The following is a 13,617-nucleotide window of genomic DNA, read 5'->3' on the forward strand; positions in this document are numbered from 1 at the left end:
CGACCATGCTATTTTAGAATTTTGGATAACTAGAGGCGGAAGACCTGTGAAGACTCAGACGTCAAGGTTAGATTTCAGAAAGGCAGATTTTAAGGGATTCAGAAAGAGAATTGGAGGGATCCAATGGCTGGATATCCTTAAAGACAAAAATGTCCAGGAAGGATGGGAAATCTTGAAAAATGAAATTCTCAAAGCACAGTTGTTAACAATTCCGAAAAGAGGGAAGAATAGGAAGCAGTTAAGGAAACCAGGATGGATGAACACAGAACTTAAGCACATGCTAAAAAGGAAGAAAAAAATGTTTATAAAATGGAAAGAGGGAGGCATATCTAAAGAAGAATATAATGCTGTCTGCAGAACCTGCAGGGCACAAATCAGATTAGCTAAAGCTGAAAATGAATTGAGGCTTGCAAGAGATGTCAAAAGCAATAATAAAGGATTTTGGGGATATGTCAAAAGTAAAAGAAAAGTCAAAGATGCTATAGGATTTTTACAGGATGAAAATGATGAAATGGTAAGACAGGATGTTGAGAAGGCTGAACTTTTAAATTCCTATTTTGCATCTGTTTTCTCTCAGAAAGGAAATGTAACATCAACTTTTATTCACTGTCCTATTAAGGGAATAGAAGAATCCAGGATATCTATAAACAGAAAGATAGTGAGGAAACACTTAGCTAGCCTAAATGAATTCAAGTCTCCAGGTCCAGATGAATTACACCCCAGAGTACTGAAGGAGATAGCAGAAGAAATTTTTGAACCCCTCTCTATAATCTTTGAAAATTCTTGGAGAACAGGAGAAGTGCCAGAAGACTGGAGAAGAGCAAATGTTGTTCCTATCTTCAAAAAGGGGAAGAAGGTGGACCCAGGTAACTATAGGCCGGTGAGTCTGACTTCTATACCAGGAAAGATCTTTGAACAAATTATTAAACAACATGTATGTCAATACCTGGATAAGAATGAAGTGATTAAACAGAGTCAGCATGGGTTTGTAACTAATAAGTCATGTCAGACTAACTTAATTTCCTTCTATGACGGTATCACTGATTGGGTGGATCAAGGAAATGCTGTAGATATAGTATATCTTGACTTCAGCAAAGCATTTGACAAAGTCTCTCATACAATCCTTATTGAAAAAATGATTAAGTATGGAATGGACAAGGCAACTGTTAGGTGGATTCATAACTGGCTTAGTGATCGGACCCAAAGAGTGGTCGTAAATGGCTGCACATCCAGTTGGAAGAATGTCTCAAGTGGGGTACCACAGGGCTCTGTCCTGGGCCCTGTATTGTTCAACATCTTTATCAACGATTTAGATGAAGGAATTGAGGGTAAACTGATTAAATTTGCTGATGACACAAAGCTAGGAGGGATAGCTAATACTAGAGAAGAGAGAGAGAGGATTCAAAAAGATTTAAATAAACTGGAGAAGTGGGCAGCAACTAACAGAATGGTTTTTAACAGGGAGAAATGCAAAGTACTACATCTGGGCAATAAAAATGGAAAAAGCATATATAGAATGGGAGGAATAGGGCTAAGTGACAGCACATGTGAAAAAGACTTGGGTATACTAATAGATCACAGACTGAATATGAGTCAACAGTGTGATGCAGCAGCAAAAAAGGCAAATGCAATTCTAGGATGTATTAACAGAAGCATACAGTCTAGATCACGTGAAGTCATTATTTCCCTCTACTCCTCTTTGGTCAGACCTCATCTGGAATATTGTGTCCAGTTTTGGGCACCACATTTTAAAAAAGACATCAACAAACTGGAGCAAGTTCAGAAAAGAGCGACCAGAATGGTGACCGGTCTGCAAACCCTGTCTTATGAGGAAAGGTTGCAGGATTTGGGAATGTTTAGTTTGCAAAAGAGAAGACTGAGAGGAGACTTAATAGCTGTCTACAAATATCTAAAGGGCTGTCACATTGTAGAAGGATCAACTTTATTCTCATTTGCACAAGGAAAGACTAGAAGCAATGGGATGAAACTGAATGGGAGGAGACACAGATTAGATATTAGAAAAAACTTTTTGACAGTTAGAGTGATCAATGAGTGGAACAGGCTGCCACGAGAAGTGGTGAGTTCTCCTTCAATGGAAGTCTTCAAACAGAGGCTGGACAGACATCTGACTGGGATGATTTAGCGAATCCTGCTTTGAGCAGGGGGTTGGACCAGATGGCCCAGGAGGTCCCTTCCAACTCTACGATTCTATGATTCTATGATTCTAACTTAGAGAAGCCTACATTATATGGCAAAATGACAGCTGACTTTTATCTAAATTTGTAACTGGTGACACCTTGTTAAAGTTAAGATTTGCCCTTATTTCAGGCAAAGAGTAGACCACGGGTGTGTGAGAAGAAGGAGGAACTAAGATCTGCCGCACTAGTTGGGGGCAAGACCTTCTCTAGTACAGCCAGGGCCGGACTGGCCATCTGGCAATTCTGGCAAAATAATGAGGTCAGATGTGAGGTCATCTATGAAGAAGGATCTGATGGAGGCGATACTACTTCTCAGAACAAATTCATAGACTGCACAAATGTTATTCAGGACGTTTTAGTTGAAAACTGTTTTTTTCCACTTACTGCACAGTGTATAATAAATTGTAAATATGCAAAAGTTTTTTGTTCTAAAGTTGTATTCCAGTAAATATATTTTATGTTCTATCTAAATGGCTTGATTATTGTATCATAATAATGATTAAAAGCCTGATGTTACCATTTTACTAAAGTAAATTTATCACTTAATCATGAGCCATGTATGAGGGAGTCGGAGTCATAGAAATTGAGGAATCAGAGTCGGAGGTTTGGCTTACCGACTCCTCAGCCTTGATTTTGTGTGACTGTGTGGGTTTCCTCCCATGTTCTGAAGACAGACCTGTAGGAGATATGACCCCTGATGGGTGCAGTGATGTCTGTAAAGTGCTGTACAATCATTATGCTTCTTAAGAACGGTCTCACTTTGCACACATTATTGCCCCGTCAGGACTCACATCCTATCAGTATGTCTTTATGAAGTGGAGCTGCTCATACTCTGCTCCATTCATTGTTTATGGGGCCGTCTGAGAACACAGAGCTCCGTTATTTCCAGACAGTCCCATAGACAACGATTGCAGTGGAGGATAAGCCCGCGCACCTCTGCTACATTCAAGAATGGGATGGATCTTGTGCACCGAGCTCTGGAGACCGTGTCATGGAGATTATTACGTACGTGGACGTGTCAGAAATGTCCCACAGTGAACGGCCGCCCTCGCCGGTCTCTTGTCAGAGAACACAGAGCCTAAAAGCCTTTTGTACCCATCTCATAGATCGGTGCACAGCCGACTGTTGCTGGTGGTTAAGCCCCCATGGGGCAGCATGGTAACACTGGGGCTTTCTTTTTCTTGTTGCTGTTTTCATTGGTATAGCTCTGACCAAGAACAATGAGATTCCTCCTCTCAGACAACAAAATCAGTGACCACAAGGGAACCTGCTCTTCCTTTTCATGACCTGTCGGTGGGTACTGATAGGCATATTGATGACCTAGCCATCAGGTAATGCTATGGTGGCTCAGTGGTTAGCTTAATTACCTTTTAACGCTTGGGTCCTTTGTTCAATTCTGACTGAGGTCAGAGTAATTCTACCTCTCAGTTGTACTTTAGAAATTGCAAATGGGCCTGCTCTAGTTTTTCATGACCTGTCGGTGGGTACTGATAGGCATATTGATGAACTAGCCATCAGGTAATTCTATGGTGGCTCAGTGGTTAGCTCAATTAGCTTTCAATGCTTGGGTCCTTAGTTCAATTCTTACTGTGGGGGCTGAGTCATTCTACCTCTCAGTTGTGCTTTAGAATTAGTTTTTCCTGATCTTCCCATTGGTTCTGTGAGTCATACCGATGGATGAAGGCCAAGTCAAGCACAAGGAGAACAAACAAACTCCTTGCAGATGTCATCCATGGTGAGACTTGAACCCTGGATTCCCATGCTGCAAAGCACCAGTGCTTTCCACTGAGCCACCGTGCTGCTCGGAGGATAAACTTTGGCAAAGTCATTGATATTACTACCAGCACCTATGGGAAGATCAGGAAAAACTAGAGCAAGTCCATTTGCAATTTCCATGGTAGACCTATCAGGAGGAATTATTCTGACCTCAGTCAGTGTAGAACTAAGGATCCAAGCATTGAAAGGTAAGGGAGCTAACCACTGAGCCACCATAGCATTACCTGATGGCTAGGTCATCAATATGCCTATCAGTACCCACCGACAGGTCATGAAAATCAGGTCCATTTGAGATCTCTGATTTCATCTTCTAAGATGTGTCTGAGAGCAGAAATCTCATTGACCTCAGTCAGAGTTGAACCCAGGACACAAGCATAGGACAGTAACAGTGCTAACAACTGCGCCATCATGCTGCCCTCTGGGTAAGTCATCTATATGACTCTCAGCATTTATGGGACAGTCAGGAAAAGCCAGAGCAGGTCCCATTACAATTTCTAAAATACACCTCAGAGGAGGAATGTCATCAGAGTTGAACCCGGGACACCAGCATTGGACAGCAGCAGCGCCAACCACTGGACCATCAAGCTGCCTGAGTGCTAACCTCTGGATTAGTCATCAATATGACTCCCGCCACCTATGAGAAGGTCAGAAACAATAGACATAGCTGCCCAACACATCTAACCAATCTGTTCATTGATTTCAATTTCTAAACTGAGGTGGAAACAACTGAGATTTGAAAGGAGCTAGAGAAGGCCGAGGCTGCTTGAAAAGACATTTGAGGAGAAAGTGAATCATATCTTTTCTGTATTAAGGTCGAGAATCAGGGGGTGAGAAATGTAACTTGAGGCAGACTGTTATATACAGGGAGGCCACAAGCATGTGAAGAAAGTTTTGGACATCCATCCGAACCCTGCTGTGCATCTTTTGTGTGTTCGCAGGACTCGGAGCACAGAGTGACTATGCACATTGGTCCATGTTCTGCTTTTTCCACCTACCTCGATGGCGAGGCTTAGGCCTCTTTCACACTTCCGTCTTTTGTAGTCAGTTAAAATCCACCAAAATGGCAGAAAGCGGATCTGTTTGTAACTGATGCAGACGGATGGCACCGGACCGTTTTTTTGACGGATCCGTTGAATGCAGAATTTTAAAGGAACCGCAGTCGAGAGAGAGAGAATTTTCCACCGCCAGAAAGGATTTCAGGGTTAAATCCCTGGATGACTTCTCTCCGGGCATGCGCACTGGAAAAATGCGGATCCTACAGCCAAAAAAACGTTGCAGGGTCCGGCCAGGCATGCTGGCGGACGCAAACATTTTGGCGGATCCACAAAAAAACGGATCCAACAGATGGCCATCCGTCAAGATCCGCCGGTAATGCAATTCAATGGGGAAAAAAACGCATCCGCCACAAAAAAATGGCGGATCCGTTTTTTTCAAAAACTGGCAGATTTTGACTGATGATCAAAAACGGAAGTGTGAAAGAGGCCTTAGCTGGGACAGTTGGCTCAGCTTCTTCCCTTACAAGTGACTTCCTCGCTCTATGTTAATGTTGTCCGAACACCAACTATTTATCGCATCCCGTTCCCAACTCCTTATCAGTGTCTTAAAAGCTGTAGAAAATATTTTGAAGTCATCTCACCCTGTAAAATAATTAATGGTGAGTGTTCCAATGGGCATCTCCACTGTGTCTGCGAACGCCACTCCTTCATCTCTGATTGATGTCATCCACACAGCCTCCAAAATCTTGTTCCTGCGCATGTACAAGAGATAACTGTATCCGTTGCCCTGAAGTAGCGAGGGATATTGAGCAGCAGCCCAGGTGTGTGGATTTAGAGGCTGTACAGATGACAATAGGAGGTATTGTTAGGTTGAACAATAAGAAATGCTCACTAGTTGCCTGCTCCTGACCCAATGGATATTGATCAGTGCGCACTAAAGAAATCACACCAGAGACCGTCGGATGTAACCTCTCTTTTATCAATCTATGGCACAGCTCCAAGAGCGAGAGAGAGCTTTATTAATTCAAACATAGGTTTATATATCCCCTGTAAGGGGGCTCGATTAACTCTAAAATGGGAATGTTTGGATGTATTCCATTGGTTACTGGGTTGGGCAGTGAGCTAGTCCGTGGGCGGATCCATGAGGTCATCAGGCTGGGTTGGTCCATGAGGTCATCAGAGTGGGCGTCGTGGGCAGATCCATGAGGTCATCAGGGTCGGCGTCATCGTGGGCAGACCCATGGAGCACATGGTGTGTGGTGAAACAGGAAATGGCAGCCATCTTTAGTGTCACACTTTGATCTGAAAAAGCTCATGTAAGGTGAAATAATACACTTTTTGGGTAGTTCCTCTCAATCTCTTATGTCTTGAGGTTAATTAAGTATTTGATCTTAAGGCTCTCCTCAACAGTATCATCTGCATCAATTAGAGTTGAAAAGGCTACGGTATTAGCAGGAAAAGAGAGGGTGCCCCGATCATGGTATGCAGACACCCACTGTACATCTGAATGCTTATTATCATACTGCATGGGGCAACTTCAAAGGGTTAATTATAAGGTAAGCAAGTGCCGGGCTGCAATAGAGGGATTGTCATAAAGTTATTTCAAAGTATAATAGCAGAATTATAGAGAACTCAAGAGGAGATTGGAAAAAGGAAGACAATGGCTTTTATAGGGTTAATACGTCGCATTCGTGGCATAAAAAGGATCCCATCAACGTGTTGTGCTATAATAGCACAACATTATTGTAAACTTCAATTGATGACTATGCAGCCCGATCCTTAATGGATGCTGAAGAGGGCCAAGGAGGACTTGGAGAAGGGGCCTAGTGCCGATCTTACCTCTACACCCGGCGATGGTACGTCCACAGGATAAAAACACATAAGTGTCAGATGGTCAAGTCGTTGGTTAATATAGAAAAATTGATCCTTTATTATGAATACGTCTCACCCACACAAAGCATTTCGAGGCTCCTCAAGTCTTGAGGGTACTTTGCACTTTGCGTCTGTAGACTTGAAGCAGTGTCCCTTGAGCCTCGAAAGCCATTGTGCTGATGTGACTATAGGGATCAACTTTTTTAAAATTAACTAAAGACTTGACCATCTGTTGCTTATGTACTCTGGTCTCTTTGGATGTCTCACCACGTGGTATTGATAGAAGATAACCACTAGGGCCTTTCTCCAAGGTATAACGTGGTGGCACCCCAAGGTATGTCCCTTTCAAAATGCAGGCATGTTAGTGTCTAAGGGGTAAAAGTTCTTCTTGTGTAGAGTGCTAAGCCAAAGTAAGGAAAGTTATAGGCCATGCAATGCTTCTCTGGGAATTTTAATATGCAAATAGCCTCTTATGCCAGCTTGGCACTGTCCACAAGAAGAAACATTTTCTCTTCCACCCCCTATCAGAACCAAATCAGACTTCCTGCTTTGCTCTGATGAGGGGCAAACACCCTGAAACACGTGAAATGTAGTGTCTGGCAAGGCTCATTAAAGTGTCAATAATGACTTTTAGGATTGGTACCACTAGTAGGTAACAGTAAAGTTCTAGTCTCCTTGCTCTCTTAAGAGGCAATTGATGTATCAGCGTAGCAGGGAATATGGTGAGCACTTTTGGAAAATTTGTGCAGTATCTTGTGCTTTAATATTATGTCTAAAATGGCATTATTTATTGTGTCATCCTTCAAAAAGCTGTCTACAGGTAGGCAGTGGCGTAGCGTGGGGGGGGCGGTCCGCCCCAGGCGGCACGTGTGTGGGGGCGGCGTGGCAGCAGCAGCAAGTCCTCTCCTCTGTGGCCTGTGGGAGAACAGCGCGGACTCCGCGGAGGCGCACAATGCAGGCGCTTTCAAATTCTTCTACTACCTGGCTTGCTGGACTGGAGCCTCGGCTGCTGTCCACTCCTGAGCCGTTGCTGGGCGGCGGCGCACTCAGAGACCCGTCCGCTCCTGGAGGAGGTGTTCGCGCTGAGCCGGTGACGCAGCAGGACTCAGAGCGGATCCCGGGACACAGGAGCCGGTGAGTGAGGCCCGGGGGACGGCGGGAAGCGCTGCCGGGTTGCCCTTGATATCTGTGAGGGGAGGACTAGGGAAGACACGTGATCTGCCTGCGGTCTGCCACACACACCGCCCGGTCAACCCTGACAGCCTCAGGCCTTGAGTCCTGGAGTCTGACAATGCTGAAGTTGGTTTCTTATTCAGCAGTTTCTTATTCGGCTATTTTTTATTTTTTTCAGGTTTTTCAATAAAAATAAAAGTATATAATAAATATGCAATCATGTGTCCTTTTGTGAATACACTTAAAAACAGATAAAAAAAAAAATTAGAAGACTGGCACAAAAATGGGCATCAAAGTGGGCACTGAGGTATGGTATTGAAGGGGTTAAATGGCTTTGTGCCACTGATCTGACACCTGATTTACATACCTACTGATGCCCCACATCACGTTCATGTTAATCCAGCCTGGCACAAATGGGTTATGGGCATCAGACCTGGCATCAAAGTGGGCAATTTGCCCATTTTCACAGATTTGAATAAGTAACAGCTATTTTGAAGGGGTTAAATGGCTTTGGGCCACTGATCTAACACCTGAACTGGCATCAAAGTTCTGATGCCCAGAACCCATTTGTGCCAGGCTGGAGTGACATGAATTTCATGTGGGGCATCACTAGATATGTATATCAGGTTACGATCAGTGGCCCAAAGCCGTTTAACCCCTTAAATTTAGCTGTTACTTATTCACATGTGTGAAAATTGGTTCTCTGCCCACTTTGATGGCAGTTTTGATGCCCATAACCCATTTGTGCCAGGCTGGATTAACATGAACGTGATGTGTGGCATCACAAGGTATGTAAATCAGGTGTCAGATCAGTGGCACAAAGCCATTTAACCCCTTCAATACCATACCTCAGTGCCCACTTTGATGCCCATTTTTGTGCCAGCCTTCTAATTTTTTTTATCTGTTTTTAAGTGTATTCACAAAAGGACACATGATTGCATATTATTATATACTTAGAATGTTTTATTTTTATTGAAAAACCTGAAAAAAACAGAAAATAAAAAATAGCCGAATAAGAAACTGAACGAATAAGAAACCAACTTCAGCATCGTTGGAGATTGGTGTCTTCTACTACTCCAGCTGTAATGTAGACTGTAGTCAGTTCTGGATACAAACGCCTCCATCAAGAGCAGATATTAGCGTCCTAAAAAAATGCCACAACTTTTCAACTGCTCTGGCCTCCACCAGTCACGTACGTGGCGGCGGCACGCCTGTCATATTCGCCAGTCATGTAAGCCATCATATATGCCAGTCATGTCATGTACGCCAGTCATGTAAGCCAGTCATGTCATGTCATGTAAGCCAGTCATGTACGCCAGTCATGTCATGTACGCCAGTCATGTGGGCCCATCATGTACGCCAGTCATGTCATGTACGCCAGTCATGTAAGCCAGTCATGTCATGTAAGCCAGTCATGTAATGTAAGCCAGTCATGTCATGTACGCCAGTCATGTCATGTAAGCCAGTCATGTACGCCAGTCATGTAATGTAAGCCAGTCATGTCATGTACGCCAGTCATGTACGCCAGTCATGTCATGTAAGCCAGTCATGTACGCCAGTCATGTAATGTAAGCCAGTCATGTCATGTACGCCAGTCATGTCATGTAAGCCAGTCATGTCATGTAAGCCAGTCATGTCATGTAAGCCAGTCATGTCATGTACGCCAGTCATGTACGCCAGTCATGTCATGTACGCCAGTCATGTACGCCAGTCATGTCATGTAAGCCAGTCATGTCATGTACGCCAGTCATGTACGCCAGTCATGTCATGTCATGTAAGCCAGTCATGTAAGCCAGTCATGTCATGTAAGCCAGTCATGTCATGTAAGCCAGTCATGTCATGTACGCCAGTCATGTCATGTAAGCCAGTCATGTAATGTAAGCCAGTCATGTCATGTACGTCAGTCATGTACGACAGTCATGTCATGTAAGCCAGTCATGTAATGTAAGCCAGTCATGTCATGTACGCCAGTCATGTACGCCAGTCATGTAATGTAAGCCAGTCATGTCATGTACGCCAGTCATGTACGCCAGTCATGTAATGTAAGCCAGTCATGTCATGTACGCCAGTCATGTACGCCAGTCATGTAAGCCAGTCATGTACGACAATCATGTATGCCAGAAGTACGCCAGTCATGTGGGCCCATCATGAAAGACAGTCATGAAGGACAGACATGTATGCCAGTCATTTACGCCAGTCATGTATACGAATCATTTATGTCAGTCTTGTAAGCCAGTCATGTACGCAAGTCATGGAGGGCACCAGTGAGCCTTATATAGAAGCTATATACACCTGTATACACCTGGAAGCCACCTATCGAAACTATATACAAGTATACACCCCTGGGAACACCTATATATGCTATATACCCCTATATACTCACCTGGGAGCCACCTATAGAAGCTATATACACACCTGGCAGTAGTCTACAAAAGCTATATACCCGTATACACACTTGGGAGTCAGCTATAGCAACGACCAAAGGGGCGGCAAATTTTTCGACCGCCCCGGGCGCCACAAACAGTTGCTACGCCACTGCAGGTAGGTGCATTCTCGTTGATTAATGCAGTGGGTTTCTTTAATAGGTGGCACAAGTAAGAGAAGGTTGGAGATATTTCTATAATTATATATTACTAATTTAATTATTGAACAATTTTGGACCAAAAGCAGTACGAAAAGATGGTAAAATAGTTTATTTTTTCCATATCTGTCTGTGAACAAATGTCTTGAAGCCCCTCACTAACTCCTTGTTCCTTACGCTGTATAATAGAGGATTGCTGAATGGAGTCAGCACCGTATTTATCAGAGATTTAAACTTGTTTTCATTGTGAGAATTATCCCCGGAAGGGGCTAAATATAAAGCGATCAGAGCCCCGAAGTACATGCCCACGAGGAGCAGATGAGTGCTGCAGGTGGAAAAAGCTTTTTTCCTTCCCGTGATCGATGGTATGTTGAGGATGGTGAACATGATGCATATATAGGATATTAGAACAAACAGAAATGGCAGCAATATTACAATGACGGATAAGAATAAATCTTGCCATATTATAATTAATGTATCCGATGACGCCAGTTCAAGTATAGGCGATAAGTCGCAAAAGAAATGATCGATGATGTTGGTGTCACAAAACTTCAAGTGAAAAATAAAAATGACTTCGACAGAATCGAGTACGAAAGCAAGCGACCACGATAGATAGATCAGCCGGTGACAATGTTTGATGCTCAGAAGAGAAGAATATCGTAAAGGGTCACAAATGGCCAGATATCGGTCATAGGCCATGACGGTTAAGAGGAAAGTCTGTACTATCCCCAGGAAACTGGACATGTAAAACTGAAAAATACAACCCACTATAACTAACTGTCCCGTCTCCCACCATGTAATATACAACAATTGTGGAACGACGGCAGATGAAAATAGAAAATCACAGAAGGCAAGATTTTGAAGAAATATGTACATGGGGTGTTTGAGATTTTTAGCAATCAGCACTGTAAGGATGACCAGAAGATTTCCTACTACTATAATAATATAAACTAATAGTAAGATCAAAAACAGCGGGATCTTGAAGCTTTGAAGGTTTTGAAACCCCAGAAGTAACACATAAGTGACCGTGGTGTGGTTGTCCTCACACATGACTGGTGGACTTCAAGATTTCTCAACCTGATGAAGCATAAAATAATGAGGTTATAGGATGAACATTGAGTGGACAGAGACAATTTTCCCATAAAGTAAATAAATAATGCAAACCATCGATCAAAACACAAGAATTCTCAACTTTACTAACTTGTTGGGGATTTCAGGAATGTGTGGACTCTTGTCAGTGGCGTAACAGTCGAGGTGACAGAGGGTAAAAAATGCGACAGACTCATTTAGGATGAGGGTCCACAAATGCCAGCACCAATTTCATCTGCATTTGTGCCTGAGGATGAACATTCAGTTTAAGTGTATTGCAGCACAGAGATCTGCCGCCTCCTTGAACTGCAACACACCCTGCCAACCAGTCAGAGGCTGGCAGCTGACATTGGCGTGCCTGTCACGAGCGCAACAAGGCAATGACAACATGCGCCATCCATGGCTGGCACGTCAAAGTCAGCTGCAGGCTATAGAAGAGGACACCATGCATTGTGAGAATGGTGAGAAGAATCATTTTTGTTTTTAATGGAATGGAAAAGAGCAGCAGAATGGACATTATACTGGGAAGGGGCCCAGTATGGAGAATATTATACCATGATGGGGGTCATTATACCGGGAAGGATTCTAGGATGGGGAACATTACTCTAAGAAGGAGGCAAGTATGGTGGTCATTATAGCAGGAAGCAGGCCAGGATGAAGGACATTACATCACAAAGGGGCCCAGGATGGAGGACATTGTTATAGAATAGGGAACATTATACTAGGAAAGGGCCCAGGATGGGAGACATTGTTATAGGATGGGGACATTATACCAGGAAGTGACTCATGATGGTGGACATTACACCAAGAAGAGACCCAGGACAGGGGACATTATAACATGAAGGGCCACAGGATGATGGATATTATACTAAGAAGGGGCCTACAATGAGAGACATTATTACAGGGTGGAGACATTTTTTCAGAAAAGGGTCAGGATGGAGGATATTATTACATGGAGGGTGAACACATATGTCTTTATAGGATCTAGAACATTACAAAGGCCCATACGTTTGACCAACATGGCGATGATGACCTAGGTCCAAATTTTACACTGGGGCCCATGGGACTCTAGATATGCCATTGACTCTTGTACACCCTTACTTCTATTCCTAGGTCACGAAGACTTGGCCCTGAAGTTATCTACAGTCGTACAGCATAATTAATATATACGCAGAACAAAAGTACAAGAAATGTGTGTAATATTATCATATTCAGCCAAAATCCTATTTGTTCTACCTATCTAAAAAAAAAGAATAGCAGCACTTTTTCATACAAAGACTGATGCAAAGCCTCCAAGATTATCACCAAAAGTGTCTTACATATTAGGAACCCGAAGAATAGGGCCAGCACTGCAAAATTAGGATTTTGATAAGCCGATGCAACAAAAATTCTGAGGCTTTCTCAAGGATAAGTAATGGATAAGAGAAGCCTCAATTTTTTATTTTTTTACAAGAAAAATGGATGACACACCGATGATAAAAACCGACCAAAGATGGATAAATCTTGGATCCAGCACACTACTGAAAAACGGTTTGTGTTTTCTTGTATGCAAAATAACAAAAACGGGTCTCCGAATGAGGACTTAGGCACCACGCTTGGAAAAGTCAGAATGGCTTATCAAGATTATTCCAGAAAATGTTTGAGGGTCAGATCTTTAACTTTTTTTTTCACAAAAAGATGGGTTCCACTTATTATGAACCAGAGGCGTGCTGATAGGTTTTTCAATAATGAATGATACAAAATTCACAGCAGATCAATAACATTTTGTGCATTTTACATATTCAAATACACAAAAACAATCACTGTCTATATGAGTATTTAGGTCCGAGTTCAGACTTGTCATCATGGTGGTGTTCCAAACCTCCTATGACCACAGGATGAAAAATGGCAGAAAATTAAATAACAAATGCAGGAAATGTTCTTAGAACGGCTC

General features: G+C 43.0%; 1 protein-coding gene across 1 annotated transcript; it reads right to left on the reverse strand.

Annotated features, from left to right (window-relative positions):
* Positions 1 to 10,706: 10,706 nt before the first annotated feature.
* LOC141092255 (olfactory receptor 1500-like) lies at positions 10,707 to 11,645 on the reverse strand. The gene has a single exon (XM_073578251.1). It carries the CDS (start codon positions 11,643 to 11,645, stop codon positions 10,707 to 10,709), a length of 939 nt encoding a protein of 312 aa, XP_073434352.1.
* Positions 11,646 to 13,617: the final 1,972 nt, after the last annotated feature.

The sequence above is a fragment of the Dendrobates tinctorius genome, unplaced genomic scaffold, assembly GCF_039654945.1.
Source record: "Dendrobates tinctorius isolate UK_male_01 unplaced genomic scaffold, ASM3965494v1 ptg000059l, whole genome shotgun sequence".
Lineage (NCBI taxonomy): Eukaryota > Metazoa > Chordata > Amphibia > Anura > Dendrobatidae > Dendrobates > Dendrobates tinctorius.

What these genes read in the sequence shown, in the direction of transcription:
- LOC141092255 (XM_073578251.1), bottom strand. Translation starts at nt 11,645, where the DNA reads ATGTGTGAGGACAACCACACCACGGTCACTTATGTGTTACTTCTGGGG.